Below are 20,266 nucleotides of genomic sequence, written 5' to 3'. Positions count from 1 at the left end.
ATCTCTATTCTATGATCTATTTTGTTTTATATAGATCTGTGATCTACTGAGTCCAGTATCACACAGATGACCGGCGGAGCCAAACCATCCCAGTACAAACACAAGCATATGAAAATAATTCTTAAATGTGATAGATCGGAGACATCACAGATGTCTCTGAAGTTAACAATCCTTATATTTGACATTTACTGTCATTCATGTCAACGAGGGCTCCTCCGTCATCGCTGCTCAACTGTCCATGTGTATGAGAGTGCATATGTCAGATATTCTGATCTGAAAATTCCCAGTTCCGACTTCAGGTCAAATGTGAACAAACCTCACTGATTGTGAGAAGCTGATTAATTTGTCTCATGATGAGACAATTCTACTGGAGCCAGTGCAGCCTCCATTCGTACAGAAACAAAGAGGAGGAGGGCAACGACGCCATCATCCTTTTATTAGACTTTTATTCTTGGAAACACATTCAATACATGAAGGAGAACATACACTGTCATTGAATCTCACGAACCAAGAAACCATTGTGTTAAACAAACTTATTTAATGATATAAACTAGTTCAAAACACACATTCATACTGTGCAATGAACACACTTTAACCATAAAACAACATGAAGGACATTTTGAAAAATAGAGAAATTATGTAGAAATCATTAAAAACAAGATATATCAACACAGATCTTTTGTTTTTTTCAATGATTTATATTTTATAGGGACATAACAACTTTTAAGTCTATTTAAAACAGTGAACTATGATTATGTATAATATGAATATCTGTTGATAAATCCTAATAAGTCTTTTGTTGCAAAGGTTGCAACTGTGTCGCCTCTCTCCTTTATGAATCCTCAAATGTCTTGTACAATAGGACTGAATCTTTAATCTTTTACCACACTCAGATCAACAAAACGGTTCCTCTCTCGTATGAATCCTCTTATGTGTATTTAGATTGCCCCTATGACTAAATCCTTTATCACACTCAGAGCACCTAAACGGTTTCTCTCCTGTATGACTCCTCATATGTGTATTTAGATCGCACCTTTGACTAAATCTTTTACAACAGTCAGAGCAACTAAATGGTTTCTCTCCTGTATGATTCCTCATATGGATATTTAGAACACCCTTTTGGTTAAATCGTTTACCACACTCAGAGCAACTAAACGGTTTCTCCCCTGTATGAATCCTCTTATGTATATTTAGAACACCCTTTTGGTTAAATCGTTTACCACACTCATGACAACTAAACGTTTTCTCTCCTGTATGACTCCTCATATGGATATTTAGATGGCCCCTATGGTTAAATCGTTTACCACACTCGGAGCAACTAAACGGTTTCTCTCCTGTATGAATCCTCATATGGATATTTAGATGGCCCCTTTGGTTAAATCTTCTACCACACTCAGAGCAACATAACGATTTTTTTTCTGTCTTACATCCAATATCACTTAGAGGCTGTTTGTTATTTCTTGTATTCAAACCAGTCTGAGGTTCCCTGGTCTCCATCCAATGATCCTCACTCTCTTCAGTCTCAGAAGAGTCTTCAGTCTTGTCCTCAGGACCTGGTTGTAAACGTCCATCAGGACCTGAGTTCCTGGCTGGTTCTGGTCCTCCACAGTCCGCTCTATTCTTCTTCGTCTCACTCCGATGAAGCTTTGACGATTTAAGTTTCTCTTCATCTTCTTCACTCTTCACAGCGACAGGAGTCAATGTGAACTTGATATCAGCCTCCTCCAGTCCTTGAAGCTGCTGTCCATCCTGATTGGTCCACGGCTCCTCCTGTTCCTCTTGAATGTGGTGGGGCTCAGGGTCCTCCTGGTCCACAAGGGGGCTCCAATGCTGCTCCTCAGGGGGAACCTCTTCTTTATTCACCATCAGTTGCTGAATGTCTGTAGGACAATGAAAAAAAAATACACTCGTTTATCATTTCAGAGTTTCCTGAAGTCTTTTGAAAAACTTGTGTTGTGTCGTTTTAATGTCAACATATCACTTTGAGGCTGTTTGTTATTACTTGTATTCAAACCAGTCTGAGGTTCCCTGGTCTCCATCCAATCATCCTCACTGTCTTCAGTCTCAGAAGAGTCTTCAGTCTCGTCCTCAGGACCTGGTTGTAAACGTCCACCAGGATCTGAGTTCCTGGCTGGGTCTGGTCCTCCACAGTCCGCTCTATTCTTCTTCGTCTCACTCCGATGAAGCTTTGACGATTTAAGTTTCTCTTCATCTTCTTCACTCTTCACAGCGACAGGAGTCAATGTGAACTTGATATCAGCCTCCTCCAGTCCTTGAAGCTGCTGTCCATCCTGATTGGTCCACGGCTCCTCCTGTTCCTCTTGAATGTGGTGGGGCTCAGGGTCCTCCTGGTCCACAAGGGGGCTCCAATGCTGCTCCTCAGGGGGAACCTCTTCTTTATTCACCATCAGTTGCTGAATGTCTGTAGGACAATGAAAAAAAAATACACTCGTTTATCATTTCAGAGTTTCCTGAAGTCTTTTGAAAAACTTGTGTTGTGTCGTTTTAATGTCAACATATCACTTTGAGGCTGTTTGTTATTACTTGTATTCAAACCAGTCTGAGGTTCCCTGGTCTCCATCCAATCATCCTCACTGTCTTCAGTCTCAGAAGAGTCTTCAGTCTCGTCCTCAGGACCTGGTTGTAAACGTCCACCAGGATCTGAGTTCCTGGCTGGGTCTGGTCCTCCACAGTCCGCTCTGTTATCTTTCTGCTCCTCAGGGGGAACCTCTTCTATAATCACCATCAGTTGCTTGATGTCTGCAGGACACACTGAAACCAAAATACACACGTTTATCATTTAAGAGTTTCCTGAAATGATTTGAAAAACTTGTTGACGTGTTGTGTCATTTAATGTCGACTGTTGAGATTTTTGAAGGATCACATTCAGAATGCAGAGATGTTGAGGGATTTTACAGTTGGTGTTACGACGCAGCTTGTAAAGGAAGCAGCATAAAAAAAAGGGTTTCTGGTATATATAAAAAATAATTTTGCCGCCAAATAAACTAATAAGGTCACTTACAGAGGAGAACAGGGCGAGGGGAAGTTAGTTAGTTGGTTAAGCTACTTTCAGAGAAGACCTGTGGGTAAAACCCGCGGCTCTGGAAACGCCTGAGCTCTTCGGCCCGCCTGTGCAGTGTTGAGCATGTCGCGTATATTTTCCTCGAACAGTGAACTTTACGTATCAGTTCATATGTTGAACGTGGACGTGAGGGAACATCACGTTAATTTGTTAAATCCTCATTGCATCAGCCCAGCATGAAATACCAGGAGCGGGCGACTGTGTGTGTGCGCGCTCCCACACAACGCATACACACATATATTTTATACATTTAAATTATAGAAATGAAGGTCTAGCCTAATAATTGGTTTCATAGCAAGGCATAGCAATATGATTTGTTGTGCCTTTTGTTTGCAGGATATGAATAAATTAGCAGACAAAATTAACAATAATATAAACAATTAAAAACAACATTTCTTTTAGGAATTTAAATATATCAATCACAGTTTAAGGCAAGGGGCTGTGATGGATACATTTTTCTTTAAAAAACAGTCTTTCATTTTCACACTTCACCTTTAAACTATGAAATTAACTGAACTATGTCCTAGTTCAGAATTTAAATGGTGAACTATGAACGTGAACTATTCATGTTAACTTGTATGAACTGAACTTTGAACTAGTTCATGCGGTGTGAACCTGCACAACACCGTGAGCAACACAGCAGGAGGTTTTCCGCACAGACTCGTTCACAACAGCATCAAATCCTCCTCATTATTCAGGTGAGAGGTTGAGCAGCCTGGCGCAGCAGACAGAGACCGGAAGTGACGTGTTAACTCCGCTGCCCGGGCTTATGCTAGCTACCGTTAGCATGTTAGCGGTTCCTCTAGGGACTGACCTGCTCTGTGCAGCCAGACTTTGGGCTGCATCACGGCATCGAGCAGCCTCCTCTGACGGCAGATCTCCCGCTCGGACTGCTCTGCCCGCTCCACTCGGCCCTCGTACTCTAACAAGGTTTTCTCAAGCCCCGCGAGGATCTGCTCCACCGCCGCCATTAGCCGCTCGTTGAGCTTCGCTCTCAGCTCCGGGACTCGAGCCTTTCCTCTTCCTTCCTCCACCTGCAGCAGGAAGTCTTCAGCGGCAGCGCTGATCCGCTCATGTACCGACACCCGCAGCAGCTCCACGGCGGACATGTTCCTCCTCTCTGCACTCTGAGTCTCTGAGGGGACAAAGACAACCAGAGACAGGAAACAGAGACTCCGAGCTTCGAGCCAGCAGCGAACCCTGTTGGACTGGAGGACGAAGAGGGAATAATATTTCTACTAACTTATACTGCACAGTAGAAATGTTTAATTAATTAATGTAATAGAACTATACTGTGTTGTACTCGTGGTATAATGACCTTGTCCAATTCTAAGTATTTAAATGATATCATGGCTACACTCATATTCCACCGGGACCCTGAGCACATGCTGTCTTCTCTCTCACATTTCTTTTTAACCTTTAGACACACTGGATTTTGAATGTGAGTGAGGTTTATGTCACAGTGAGACAGATTCTTCTCTTTGTTGCTGACAGGTCAGACGGGCCCATCCATATCTGACAAAGACCTGCCTAATAATCTGAGATATTTTACCTTCACAGGATCCGCGTCCTTCTCTCCTCCTTCTCTCCTCGAGTCAGATCCCGGTGAAATCACGGAGATCTGAGTTATTCCAGCCCTGACGGAGCCACCTTCATCCCCACTTCGGCCATCCGGCGGTGGAGGAGGATGAGGAGGAGGAGGAGGTTGCTGTATGCGCGCTGGGGTTTCGGGCTGAAGTTAAATCAAAGCAATGTGCGAGGAGGTCGGAGCTGATGCAGGAGTCACTCATTGTTACAGAGAGGTGACGGATGAAGAGGAGCAGGAGCGGGAGGAGGTAGAGGAGGAAGAGGAGGCCTGCAGCTGCATCACAGCCACCACACGGGACATTAATGAAAAGAAGAAGGAGAAGAGATCCTGCAGTATTCCTCCTCTGTGCAGCCTCCACTTCCTACTACTAAACTTGCATCCACCCCCCACACAACAACATGGCCGACCCTGCCTGCCTCTGCCTGCTCTCTGCCTGCGGGACTGGAGCCGCACAGCTGGGGATCCGTCCGGTCACAGCTGATCCGGGAACAGCTGGATACACAAGGCTGGATGTTAAGACGGCAGAAGATAATAAGAAAAGGAGCAGTGGCGATTCTAGAAAATTTTACATGGGGTGGCAGAAGGTTGGCAAGTTAAATTCAAGGGTGGCAAATCACACACACAAAGTCAAGTCAAGTATTTTTATTGTTGGAAACACACATGCCTGGTGTCTATATGTATTTATTTATACCAATCGCTAATGAAAACAGTTAACATATTTATAATTCGAAATTCGTCCCAGCCTTTATACCACATACACAATAGGGTCTATAGCATATAACCGAGTCATCCTCTCACATTTTACTGCAGCTGTATAGCGAGCTAGCTACTAGTCCTATCGACTTTTGCAAGCTAGCAATTAAATAAACGATTGAAATTACAACGGAATTGTCTATCACATATGACCACCCATCACATTTTCTTGATTCAAGTTTCAGCTGTACTGTACCTTTTTTCATCACTGCAAGCATACAGTTGGCTTGTCTCCAGTTCTTTGGCTTTCAAACCGTTTCTGTCTTCATTTGAATGAAGCGGCAGATGCGCACGGTGAGAAGAGAGCAAATAGGATTCATGGACTCAACCATTTTACAGGGGAGGGGGGACATACAGATTTTAGTTCTTAAACTTAAACAAGTTACCAATGAGATCAACAGCTTCAGTAGCAAAAATATAATACCATTCAATAAATGTATATTGGAGACACTTCTAACAACCTGGGTGGCAAGTGGGGTGGCAAGCATTTTTTGGGGGGTGGCAGCTGCCACCCCTTGCCACCCCGGTAGTTTCGCCACTGAAAAGGAGGGATGGGGTCAGAGGAGAAGGAGGAGGAGGAGGAGGATAGTTTCATTCAGAAAAATAGGAGGACCCACAATGCATCCGTCACAAATGCAGAGCTCTACATCCCCCTGGTGGTTGCGATCGGGCCACTGCAGCTGAGGAAGCACATCCATAAACAAAATTGGATTCCACTTAGAGGGTTTGGGAAAAGATGATATAAAAATATAGTAATTCGTAATAAATAATATTAATATACTAAATGTCACATTATTGTTTCTTCAAGTTTCTCAGTTTGATACATATGTGTTATACAAATGCAATATATCACAATATGGTACCACGTTTTGTATTAACACATATTTAAGGTAATTGTTATGTTGTGCGTTTTGGGATTTGTGGACGTGTACGAGCCAGAGACAAATTTTCATCTATAATGGAATAAAATGGAAAAACAGAAAAACAAAAGCTTCTCATAGGGCATTATGAAAACACAACAGGAAGCCCGCCATTTTGCATTTAATGGCCATTTTGGCAATATTCCACATTTTTACTTTGAGGTACTTGTACCAGGGCTTACTTCAGATCAACTTCATATTAAAATGAAAACAAAAACAATTTCTACTATTGCTAGGACTGCAAAGCAGCACTGAAAGTGCCCAAGCACATGCATTTTGAAGCGTTGCATGCGAGATGCACTCTGCATCTGTCAAGTGATGTGGATCTTGCCTGCTAAAGGCTCATTAGATTAAATGTTTGTTTTGAATCACTACCATATGATCTGTTTTTTTATATAGATCTGTAATCTACTGAGTCCAGTATCGCACAGGTTGACAGACGGATCCAAATCATCCCAGTAAAATCACAAGCATATCAAAATATTTATCTTAATTTTATAGATTGAGGACATCACAGCTGTCTCTGAATGGAACAATCCTGCTGTTTCATCGCTGCTTCACTGTCCTTGTGTGTGAGTTTAATGCTGCATTCCAGACGACTCATACAGTTCCTTGCATAAGTATTCACCCCCGTGTACTTTTCTACATTTTGTCATGGTATAACCACAGATTAACATTTATTTCATCGTGATTTTATGTAATGGACCAAAACAAAATAGTCCATCATTTGGAAGTGGGGGAAAATATTAAATGGATTTCAAATTTATTTACAAATAAAAATAAAAGTGTTGAGTGCATATGTATTCACCCCCTTTACTGTGAAACCCCTAAAAACAATCTGGTGTGACCAATTGCCTTAACAAGTCACATTTGCAAGTCACATACTTAGTAAATAGGGTCCACATGTCTGCAATTTAATCTCAGTATAAATACACCTGTTCTGTGACGGACTCAGAGTTTGTTGGAGATCATTACTGAACAAACAGCATCATGAAGACCAAGTAGCTCACCAAACAGGTCAGGGATAAAGTTGTGGAGAAGTATGAAGCAGGGTTAGGTTATAAAAAAATATCCAGAGCTTTGAACATCTCTCTGAGCACCATAAAATCCATCATAAGAAAATGGAAAGAATATGGCACAACCGCAAACCTAGCAAGAGGAGGCCGTCCACCCAAACTGAAGAGTCGGACAAGGAGAAAATATATCAGAGGAGCAACCAAGAGGCTCATTGTTACTCTCGAGGAGCAGCAGAGATCCACAGCTGAGGTGGGAGAATCTGTCTACAGGACAACTATTAGTAGTATACTCCACAAATCTGGCCTTTATGGAAGGAGGGTGGCAAGAAGAAAGCCGTTGTTGAAAGGGAACCATAATAAATCCCACTTGGAGTTTGCCACATGGGATTCACAGCCAGCTTGTGGAAGAAGGTGCTCTGGTCGGATGAGACCAAAATTGGACTTTTTGGCGTCAATGCAAAACACTATGTGTGGCGGAATCCCAACACTGCCCATCGCCCTGAGCACACCATCCAAACAGTGAAACATGGTGGTGGTAGCATCATGCTGTGGGGATGCTTCTCTTCAACAGCTACAGGCAAACTGGTCAGAACTGAGGGTAAGATGGATGGAGCCAAATACAGGGAAATCCTTGAAGAAAATCTGATGCAGTCTGCAAAAGACTTGAGACTGGGGCGGAGGTTCATCTTCCAGCAGGACAATGACCCTAAACATACAGCCAGAGCTACAAAGGAATGGTTTGGATTAAAGAATGTTAATGTCTAAAAATGGCCCAGTCAAAGCCCAGACCTCAATCCAATAGAGAATCTATGGCAAGACTTGAAGATTGCGGTTCACAGACTGTCTCCATCCAATCTGACTGAGCTTCATCTTTTTTGCCAAGAAGAATGGACAAACCTTTCCATCTCTAGATGTGCAAAGCTGGGAGAGACATACCCCAAAAGACTTGCAGCTGTAATTGCAGCGAAAGGGGATTCTACACAGGGGGGTGAATACTTACGCACCTAACAGACGACAACTTTTTGTTCTCATTATTGTTTGTGTCACAATAAAATATATTTTGCACCTCCAAAGTACTATGCATGTTGTGTTGATCAAATGGGAAAAAGTTTATTTAAGTCTATTTGAATTCCAGTTAGTAACAGTCAAAAGGGGGAAAAGTCCAAGGGGGGTGAATACTTATGCAAGGCACTGTATGTCAGATATTCTGACCTGAAATTGCCCAGTTCTCGTGATGAGACGATTCAACTGTATCCACTGCAGCCCCAGTTCGTACAGAAACAAAGAGGAGGAGGGCGACGACGCCATCATCTTTTTATTGGACCTTTCTTCTTGGAAACACATTCAATACATAAAGGACAACACACACTGTCATTGAATCTCACGAACCACGAAACCATTGTTTTAAACAAACGTATTAAATCATATGAACTAGTTAAAAACACACATTAAGGATCACACTTTAACCTTAACCTCTTAAGAAACGGGTGATATTCGCCTAAACGCCTGTTTGAGGACACCCAAATTAAATTGAACGCTGTTCTTGCACCATTTAGAGAACATGCATGGTCTTGGTCTCTTTTGAGAGGTAACATTCTGACCTTTCCCCCTTAACAGTCATAATCACTATAAGTAATACTGGCATTGAGTAATAGCAGTTGGCACACAGTGAAGTAGAAGGTATTCATTTTCGCCTGAATATCTTGGTAAACAGATGCCTGCTGATGACTCTAGCTGGAAAACACAATGGGGCCCTAGCATGAAGCCTTGACTAGCCCAAGTTAAAATTTGATAACAATACCACAGAAAATTAATATTTGACAGATTCTTTCCTAAGGCCATGTCTAGGCGTTTTCCACAAAGGCCATTTGGAGACTCTAGCAGACCCTTTGTAACCATGGTAACCAACCAGGCTAAAAGGTCTAATTTTACACTTAAAAACATACTTTTATATAAAGGAGACAAAACCGGTAAAATTTATACAAATAAACATCTTTCATATATTTTAGCAACATGTAGCAGTCACGACGGGGACGAAACACGGGCGCACAGCGCTCTGGCACCAGCTGGACACTGTTGCACAGTGATTTGCATGGCGCCTCAGTATTTTTTTCCCCTGGATCATCACTTTTTTACGATGGAAATTTCATTGGCTAAACGATACGCCAGTCATCATAACAATCGGTGGCAATTGGCTCAGTCTTTTAATGTCAGAAGATGGGCAGGCTCTGTCCGTCAACGAGGTGAATCGTTGGCGATGTACCAACAGCGTTTGTTGGAATTTTATCGATCTGTGGATTAATATGATGATTCTCCGGTAAGTGGCGACAACTTTTTTCTAATTTCCGGTCTGACTGACGCTGAACTGAGAAGTTTATTGTACCGGCTGTGGAGATCGGATCTTGAAATGGTTTACATCAGTGGAATCAGAAGAATCTTAGCTTTCTAACGATATGTTGTATTAGAACCGCAGTTCTTTAAATACAAATGTTTGACGCTGATCGATAGAAAAAACATGCCCGTATTCGGGCCATGATAGCTCAAGCAGTCAAAACGACATGAAGGACTTTATGAAAAGTAGATAAATTATGTAGAAATCAGTAGAAACAAGATATATCAACAAAAATCTTCCGTGTTATTCAATTAGTTCTATTTTCTGGGGACATAAAACCTGTTAAGTCTATTTAAAACACTGAGCTATGAATATGTATAAAATGAATATCTGCTGAATAATCCTAATAAGTCTTTTGTTGCAAAGGTTGCAACTGAGTCAATTCTCTCCTTCATGAATCCTCAAATGTCTCGTACAATAGGACTGAATCTTTAATCATTCACCACACTCAATCAACTAAACGGTTTCTCTCCTGTATGAATCCTCTTATGTCTAATTAGATTGCCACTTTCTGTAAATCTTTTACCACACTCAGAGCATTTAAATGGTTTCTCTCCTGTATGAGTCCTCATATGTGTTTTTAGACTGCACCTATAACTAAATCCTTTACCACACTCAGAGCATTTAAATGGTTTCTCTCCTGTATGAGTCCTCATGTGTGAATTTAGATTGCACCTTTGACTAAATCCTTTACCACACTCAGAGCACCTAAACGGTTTCTCTCCTGTATGACTCCTCATATGTGTATTTAGATCGCACCTTTGACTAAATCTTTTACAACAGTCAGAGCAACTAAATGGTTTCTCTCCTGTATGATTCCTCATATGGTTATTTAGATGGCCCCGTTGGTTAAATCTTTTACCACACTCAGAGCAACTTATCTGTTTCTCTCCTGTATGAATCCGCATATGTGTATTTAGACTGCCACTTTCTGTAAATCTTTTACCACACTCAGAGCAACTAAACTGTTTCTCTCCAGTATGACTCCTCACATGTTTATTTAGATCTCCCTTATAGCTATATCTTTTACCACACTCTGAGCACCCAAACAGTTTCTTTCCTGTATGAATCCTCATATGTGCATTTAGACTGCCACTTTCTGTAAATCTTTTACCACATTCAGAGCAACTAAACGGTTTCTCTCCTGTATGACTCCTCATATGTTTATTTAGAGCTCCCCTATGGCTAAATCTTTTACCACACTCAGAGCAACTAAACGGTTTCTCTCCTGTATGAATCCTCATATGACTATTTAGATGGCCCCTATGGCGAAATCTTTTACCACACTCAGAGCAACTGAACGATTTTTTTTCTGTCTTACATCCAATATCACTTAGAGGCTGTTTGTTATTTCTCGTATTTAAACCAGTCTGAGGTTCCCTGGTCTCCATCCAAGGATCCTCACTCTCTTCAGTCTCAGAAGAGTCTTCAGTCTTGTCCTCAGGACCTGGTTGTAAACGTCCATCAGGACCTGAGTTCCTGGCTGGTTCTGGTCCTCCACAGTCCGCTCTGTTCTTCTTCGTCTCACTCGGATGAAGCTCTGACGATTTAAGTTTCTCTTCATCTTCTTCACTCTTCACAGCGACAGGAGTCAATGTGAACTTGATATCAGCCTCCTCCAGTCCTTGAAGCTTCTGTCCATCCTGAATGGTCCACGGCTCCTCCTGTTCCTCTTTAATGTGTGGGGGCTCAGGGTCCTCCTGGTCCACAAGGCGGCTCCACTGCTGCTCCTCAGGGGGTACCTCTTCTTTATTCACCATCAGTTGCTGGAAGTCTGCAGGACACACTGAAACACAAATACACACGTTTATCATGTCAGAGTTTCCTGAAGTGTTTTGAAAAACTTGTGTAGTTTCATTCAATGTCAACATATCCCTTCAAGGCTGTTTGTTATTTCTTGTATTCAAACCTGTCTGAGGTTCCCTGGTCTCCATCCAATCATTCTCACTGTCTTAGGTGTTTTGAAAAACTTGTGTTGTGTCGTTTAATGTCGATGTTTTGAAGGATAACATTCAGAAAGCAGAGATGTTGAGGTTGTTAACAGTTGGTGTTACGACTCAGCTCGTAAAGGAAGCAGCATAAAACAAAGGGTTTCTGGTAAAAAACGTTTTTCATTTTGAGGCCAAATAAACCAAGTAGGTCACTAACAGAGGAGAACAGGGCAAGGGGAAGTTAGATAGTTGGTTAAGCTGCTTTCAGACAAGACCTGTGGATAAAACTCCTCATCCTCATTATTCAGGTGAGAGTTGGAGCCATAGATATATATATAAAGGCTAGATGTCTCGTACTCGTTGCCGGCCAACAGAGTCGAACGACCGCACATGGCTGCCAACTTGCCACAGTCATCTCGCTCACCCATAACATTGTGGTGGTAGTGGTACATGTGGACTTCATCAACACCAACATCAACAGTGTCACCACCCTCAAACGTATCACTATATTCCCTAACCAGAAGCCATGGATGAACAAAGAGGTCCGTCTACTGCTGAAGGCACGAGACATCGCTTTCAGATCAGGTGATGCTCAGGCCTACACTTCATCCAGGGCTGTCCTGAAGAGGGGCATCAAGAAGGCCCAGCCCTGCCTCACGCTAAGGATTGAGGAGCACTTCAAAAACAACTCTGACCCCAGACGTATGCGGCAAGGCATCCAGGCTTTAACTGACTACAAACCCACCAACACCTCCCCCCAAAACAGTGATGCCTCCTTCCCTGACGAGCTCAAAAGCTTTTATGCTCGCTTTGACAGGGAAACCAGGAGGCGACCATCAAGGCTGTGCCCACTTCAGACCACCAGCCCCTCACACTCTCCTCCATCAACGTGTGTACTGCACTGAGCAGGATCAACGCACGTAAGGCTTCTGGCCCTGATGGCATCCCCGGACGCGTGCTCAGGGCCTGTGCTGGGCAGCTAGCTGAGGTCTTGACTGACATATTCAATCTGTCACTGGCCCAAGCAGCTGTCCCCACGTGCTTTAAAACCACCTCCATCGTGCCAGTGCCTAAACACTCCACTGCAGCGAGCCTCAACGACTTCCGCCCTGTTGCACTCACTCCCACCATTATGAAGTGCTTCGAGAGGATGGTCCTGGCTCACCTCAAAACCTGTTTCCACCAACACTGGACCTAACCCAATTCGCCTACCACCAGAACAGGAGCACGGAGGATTCCATCTCCACGGCACTTCACTCCGCACTTTCTCACCTGGACAATAACAACTCCTATGTAAGAATGCTGTTCATAGACTTCAGTTCAGCTTTCAACACAATCATCCCCTCAAAACTGATCACGAAACTCAGCGATTTAGGCATCAACCCTTCCCTCTGCAGCTGGATACTGGACTTCCTATCCAACAGACCCCAGTCTGTTATGTTAGAGAACCACACCTCCTCAACCCTCATCCCAAACACCGGCGTGCCACAGGGCTGTGTGCTAAGTCCTCTCCTATACTCACTATTCACGTATGACGGCATACCTGTACATGTAACTAATACTTTTGTCAAGTTTGCAGACGATACTACGGTGATGGCCTCATCAGCAACAACGATGAGTCGGCCTACAGAGAAGAGGTCCAGCACCTGGCGGCGTGGTGCGCCGACAACAACCTGGCTCTCAACACCAAGAAGACCAAAGAGCTCATCGCGAACTTCAGGAAGAAAGGCGGGACACCCCCCCCATCCATATCAACGGGATGGAGGTCGAGTGTGTCACCTGCTTCAAGTTCCTGGGTGTCCACATCTCTGAGGACTTCTCTTGGACCCTCAACACCTCAACCCTGGTCAAGAAATCTCACCAGCGTCTCTTCTTCCTGATGAGACTGAGGACGGCTCATCTGTCTCCTCAGATTCTGGTGAATTTCTACAGCTGCACCATCGAGAGCATCCTCACCAACTGCATCTCAGTGTGGTATGGCAGCTGCTCTGTTGCGGACGGAAGTCACTGCAGAGGGTGGTTAAAACTCATCACCATTCGTTGGGCATCCCATTTTTTCCCTCGGATTAATAAAGTATCCATCTATCTCCCTTCTGGGAGGCGCTACAGGGTCCTCCGTTCCCGGACTAGCAGGTTCAGGAACAGCTTCATCCCTTGGGCTGTCACCCTGCTGAACTCTAAACCGCAGTGATAGCAGCAGCCCCCCCGGCCACACACCCTCCTCCTACCACTGAACATTTGAACACTTGCACTACACTGCAACTTTTTTTACTACTGTATTGTCCTGCCTATAGTATATTCATATTTATATATATTTATCTTGCTTAAAGTTATTATATCATACAATACCTGTTAATACTGTACTACTTCAGATATATTACTTACTGCTCATAGTTCTTATATCATACAATACCTGTTAATACTGTACTATTTCCTTTATTACTCCTCATAGTTCTTATATGATTAAGATTAAGATTAAGATGTATTTATTAGTCCCAAACACATGCACATTCATGCAAGTAGGGAAATTTAATCTCTGCCTTTGACCCATCTGGTGCAGGACACACAGAGCAGTGAGCGACCATGTACGGCGCTCGGGGAGAAGATGTTGGGGGAGTAAGGTGCCTTGCTCAGGGGCAGTAGACAGGGTAGGGAGACTCTTGGATTTTTGGACAGATCAATCCAGGTTCGTCTTTTGTTGTCTCTCCGTGGAGTCGAACCAGAGACCTTCTCTGCCCATAGTCCAAGTTTCTGCCACTAGAACACCGTCTCCCCCCGCAATACAATACCTGTTAATACTGTACTATTCCATATATATTTGCTACTGACATATCTTGTTTATTTACATTCCATTTTAAATACGCACAATACTCTGCACTTTACGTCCTTTTTTGCACTTCTGGTTAGCCGCTAAACTGCATTTCGTTGTATAAGTACTTGTACTGTGCGATGAAAATAAAGTTAAATCTAATCTAATCCAAAAATGTACTTTTTAAATAAAATAAAATAATTATTGATGTATATTCGTAAAAGGAAATCTTGTACCTATTTTAGAACACGATTTTATTTTTAAGAACATAACAATAGTCAAACATGGGGGACTCGAGTCACATGACTTGACTCGAGTCGCAAATTTGAGGACTTGAGACTTGCTTGAATTACACTGATAAAAGACTCGACTTGACTTAGACTTGGTCTTCATGACTTGAGACTTGACTTAGACTTGAGACAGATGACTCGAAATGACTCGACTTTTTAAAAGTTAGATTAAGTTAGAAATTATGTTTTATTTATATATTTAGACTATATATTTATTATTTTATTTTGAAAAATGATCGGGTGATTTTACAGTGCAATGAATGTACGCATCTCGGGTGATCGCGCGCTGCACGGACAAACTGCTGCTGCGTGAGCAGGTCAACACAGGAGCAGCAGTCATGGAGGCGGCAAGACCAAAAATAATTAAATTTGGGTTCAACGATTACATTGTCGATGAGAATAAGAAAAAGAGGACAGCGGTATGCAAGGTCTGCAGCTCAAAAATCAGTGACACGATCGCCACCACATCCAACTTCATCCGTCACTACAAAACCCACAAAAAAAGGTAAGCTACGTGACTGTGTCTTTTAGCTAGCTGTACGGCTGTTACAAAGCTAACGTTTGCTAACACTTAGGCCTACATATCTTAAATTGACCGTGGCTAGAAGGCTATCTATAACCTAATGTCTTCTCAATAAAATGCGCAGTAAAAGTGTCTTTAGCTAACTTATTGGCTGGTCAAATGGGTCAGACGTTAACTAGAAAGGTAACGGTTGCTAACATGAATTCCAACACAGTAGTTTATTAAGCTAACATTACGAGCAAGTCAGTGCATATTTATGCACGCTGATTAACGGCCGCGACTCGCGGATTGCCACTGCAGATTAACGTGTCACTTCAAGTTTTTGAGAGAGAGAGAGAGAGAGCGAGTGTGTGAGTGTGTGAGTGTGTGAGTGAGTGAGTGAGTGAGTGAGTGAGTGTGTGTTTGTGCGCGTGAGTGTGTGAGAGCGAGAGTTTGAGAAAAACTATGAGTGAAGAGAGTGTATTTCTATGTGTTTGATTGATGGTTGTGTAACACTGATATTGAAAATCCTGTATGCCAGGGAATTTAAGGGAATTTGGTTTGATAGATTTGAGGCTCTATTTTATTTTCTGTCTTATTTAAAGCCTTTTCACTCTTACATTTATTTATTTTTTAATATGTAATACAAGCAGATGAAGTTATTAACACATTATTACCTTACAGTGTAAAGAAAGAAAGAGGAGTGGAGAATATATATATATATATATATATATGAATATTATACATTTATCCTAAAGTCAATATTTCTCTCGGGAAATTTAACTCACATTTTAATTTGACTTGTCATAAGCCCTATAAAAACTGCATCCCACATTGCATATTAACAGATTTTGTTTAAATGTATGAACATTTCAGTGCATTTTAAAAGAGCCAATTCACAGAAATTGAACAGACTGATTGAGTCCTAGCTATATGGTCAGCAGTTCCAGGATAACAAGTAATCTTATTTGATTCTTGCATTCATAGAACTAAACTAATGATTTACTATGCAATGAATAATATATGAATCATAATGTGTAAATATATTCCTCTTTTCTTTTTACTGTCTACAGATATGAAGAGTACATCCATACCAAAGATACTTTGGATCTTAAACAGCCTTCAATCAACCAATTCATCGAATCAAGGAGTGTGCCACTATACAACTGCAACCATCCCCAGCAGAAAGCCATTACACACTCAATACTGTCGGACCTCATAATAAATTGCAACATGCCATTGTCCATCGTTGAACATCAAAGCTTTCATCAGTTTTTGTCAATAGTGGACAACAAGTACTCTCCAGTCAGTCGAAGAACAATTACTTCAAAGATTGACAGTCTGGTGGGAGATAGACAAAGTAAGCTAAAAAATGAACTAGCAAAGGCAGATAATGTGTCAGTGACTGTAGACATATGGTCAGACCGCAGGATGAGAGGTTTTCTTGGAGTCACAGGACATTGGATCAACATCGAAGATGACAGTCTTCAGTTAAAATCTCAGTTGCTCGCATGCAACCGCTTCAGAGGTTCCCATACAGGGGAAAGAATTTGTGAAGAATTTGAGCAAATATGTGAAGAATATCAAATGAAGAAAAAGGTCGACCACATCATCTGTGACAACGCTGCAAACATGAAAAAGGCGTTCAGTACATGTTTTCCTGGACAGGAAGATGAAGATGACGACCATGATGATTTCAACATTTGGAACAACCTGACAGTGGAAGAGCAGGAGAGGTTTGAGAATGTATTGAGTGCAAAGTCCCAGACAAGACTTCAATGTTTTGCACATACCCTTCAATTGACTATAGGTGATGGCCTTAAAGACACTAAAATAATCAGTGCAGCTCTCTCCAAAGCTTCAAGGTTGAGCTCTTTGCTCCACACGAGCACCACTTTCAAAGACAAATTTGAGATGGAGTTTGGACAGCGTGGAATCCCTGCCTCTGTAACCACACGCTGGAATTCCACACTTAGGCAACTGAAATCAGTGCTTAACTGTGACCAACTGAAACTGTCTGCAGTTCTTGAAGATGCGGGACACAAAGAGACAGTATTCACAGCTAGAGAGTGGAGTCAGATAAGGGAACTGGTGGATGTTCTTCAACCCTTTGGAGAAGCCACGGATCTCACACAAGGAGAAAAAAGTTGTCACTATAAGTGCTGTGGTACCCTGCATCCTTTCTCTTAATCATCACTTGGAAAATCAAAAAGAGAGAGTGCACTACATGGGTGGTTTGATCCGTAGCCTGCAAGAATCACTCCAAAGAAGATTCAGAGGGATCTTTGTACATGTGAGGATGGCAGATGACCAGAGTGATGGAGCAACCTTGCCGTTCTCTGACCCTCTATACCTAAAAGCTGCTTTGCTGGATCGTTCATTCGGCACCATGTGGTTGGCCCATGATGTTTTGGCCCCTGAAAACGTCAAGGAGGATGTGTCTGTGATGATAAAAAGTATGTTATTTTTTCCGTATTAATCCGATTTAAATGTCAGACCTAAGAAGAAATAGTCTGTAAAAGGAATGTTTAGTATGTTGATATATACACACTGAGCACTTCAGTTTTTGTTTACATTGTCAGAAAGGTGATAATTCTACTTTATAGTTATTATTGAGGTTGTAGTGGGTGATAGTGGTATACTGGAGAGAATAATATATTGAAAAGTGTTCCTAATATTTTCCCTCCCACATTTATGTTAAGGAAGTGGACAAAATTGAAATTGTTATAGAAATATTTTGTGACTATTGTTTTTGCTTGTTTATCAGGCTTGATTCTCAGAGATGCTGGCATGACCATGACCACGACCAGTCCAATCACCGATGAGCCAATTACACCGTCAGAGCCAGAGCGTCAGACTGGGCTGTTCTCAGCATACCGCAAAAATATGAAGATGAGTTCAAATTCCACTCCCCAAATTCAGTTGAACCACTACCTCGACATTTGTGATGGACAGAGCTGCCTTCAGTTTTGGGCCATGAACAGGGAACACCCTCCCCTCTTTGTTCAAGGTGGCGGTAAGGGTCATGGCAGTCCCTGCATCAAGTGCACCTGTTGAACGTGTGTTCAGCCATGGTGGGGTGATAATGTGACCCCATCGTTCACAACTGAGTGACAAAGTACTCTCAAATTTAATTTTTTGCAAATGCAATGCTTTGTAAGTCGATGTATTGCAAATAATATTCTACAACATGTAGGGAGATTGACTGATGACTTGATCTGTTCTCGTATACAGCGAGCCACCTAGAGGTTGTAATTGATTCTGTTCATAGGTTGGAGGTAATGATCAAAAAAAACATTTTCAAACTATTCACATAATGGCTTTGGTATGCCACATGCTATTCTTGTTATTTCGTCCTGTTCATATTTACACTATCTACATTTTAACCTAAGATTTATTATTAAAATATTGATTATTAAGTGTGCAAAATGAAATAACCTTATTTATGCAACGCCACTTACACAACCACTGCTGTCCCTGTTATTTGGAGCCTGACACCTGGGAGGAATGGTGAATACGTTTTCATGGTTTGATGTAATGTTTTTTCATTTCAGTAATGTTTACATTTCAGGCAATATTTATTTATTTATTTTGATATATTTATTTTAATTTTATGTTCCATTTAGTTGATGATACAATACTTTTTTGTTCACAGAAATGTTAATGAGAAGCACCTTAGACAGATTCCTTAACAGGCCATTGAGAAATTGCGTGACCCTCCTGAAGGTGGACGCAAGCAGTTCAGTAAGTTGGGCAATTGTAAGCAGGCTGCTCAATAGTTTGAGTTATTGTTAATGTGTAGACATTATGATTGTTAATGTTGAAATAAAACAACTTGTGATTGTGAACCACTCTCTTGACTGATTTTTAAATGTAGAAACTGGGTTAGACAATATGATTTTTGTATGACTTGACTTGTGACTTGCTTGATTCTAACCACAGTGACTTGGACTTGCTTGAGACTTGAAGGTTATGACTTGAGACTTGCTTGTGACTTGCACATGAGTGACTTACTCCCATGTCTGAAAATAGTATTCATAAGTGTGCAGTGTCATAACTATGTCCCTGACGTTTATAACAAACCAAAGCGTTTAAAAATCGGTTGAAAATTGAGCAAATTATAGTTATTTAAAAAGTACGTACCCCTACCAACACAATGTTATGGGTGAGCGACCTGGCTGTGGCAAGATGGCCGCCATGTGCGGTCGTTCGACTCCGTAGGCCGAGACATCTAGCCTTTATATATATCTATGGGTGCAGCAGACAGAGACCGGAAATGACGTATTAACTCCGCTGCCCGGGCTTATGCTAGCTACCGTTAGCATGTTAGCGGTTCCTCTAGGGACTGACCTGCTCTGTGCAGCCAGACTTTGGGCTGCATCACGGCATCGAGCAGCCTCCTCTGGCGGCAGATCTCCCGCTCGGACTGCTCTGCCCGCTCCACTCGGCCCTCGTACTCTAACAAGGTTTTCTCAAGCCCCGCGAGGATATGCTCCACCGCCGCCATTAGCCGCTCGTTGAGCTTCGCTCTCAGCTCTGGGACTCGAGCCTTTCCTCCTCCTTCCTCCACTTGTAGAAGAAAGTCTTCAGCGGCAGCGCTGATCCGCTCATGTACCGACACCCGCAGCAGCTCCACGGCGGACATGTTCCTCCTCTCTGCACTCTGAGTCTCTGAGGGGACAAAGACAGCGAGCGACAGGAAACAGACACTCCGAGCTTCGAGCCAGCAGCGAACCCTGTTGGACTGGAGGACGAAGAGGAAATAATATTTCTACTAACTTATACAGCACAGTAGAAATGTTTATTAATTAATGTAATAGTACCATACTGTGATGTACTCATGGTACAATGACCTTGTCCTCTTTCTAAGTATTTAAATGATATCATGGCTACACTCATATTCCACAGGGACCCTGAGCACATGTTGTCTTCTCTCTCACATTTCTTTTTAACCCTTAGTCATACTGGATTTTGAATGTGAGT

At 42.3% G+C, this 20,266-nt stretch overlaps 1 protein-coding gene and 1 pseudogene across 1 annotated transcript; both read right to left on the bottom strand.

Annotated features, from left to right (window-relative positions):
- Positions 1–462: 462 nt before the first annotated feature.
- LOC133932720 (zinc finger protein 397-like) lies at positions 463–4,340 on the bottom strand. Its single transcript, XM_062379530.1, has 4 exons — positions 3,897–4,340; positions 2,545–2,772; positions 2,003–2,422; positions 463–1,880 (listed from the first exon to the last, which is right to left on the bottom strand). The coding sequence occupies exons 1-4, from the start codon at positions 4,189–4,191 to the stop codon at positions 895–897; spliced, it is 1,929 nt and encodes a 642-aa protein (XP_062235514.1). The 5' UTR covers positions 4,192–4,340; the 3' UTR covers positions 463–894.
- Positions 4,341–8,656: 4,316 nt separating this feature from the next.
- On the bottom strand, positions 8,657–19,987 carry LOC133932722 (zinc finger protein OZF-like; annotated as a pseudogene).
- Between the last annotated feature and the right edge of the window lie 279 nt (positions 19,988–20,266).

The sequence above is a fragment of the Platichthys flesus genome, chromosome 21, assembly GCF_949316205.1.
Source record: "Platichthys flesus chromosome 21, fPlaFle2.1, whole genome shotgun sequence".
NCBI lineage: Eukaryota > Metazoa > Chordata > Actinopteri > Pleuronectiformes > Pleuronectidae > Platichthys > Platichthys flesus.
Note: the sequence above shows the minus strand (reverse complement) of the source record. Positions and strands in the feature narration are given on the sequence as shown.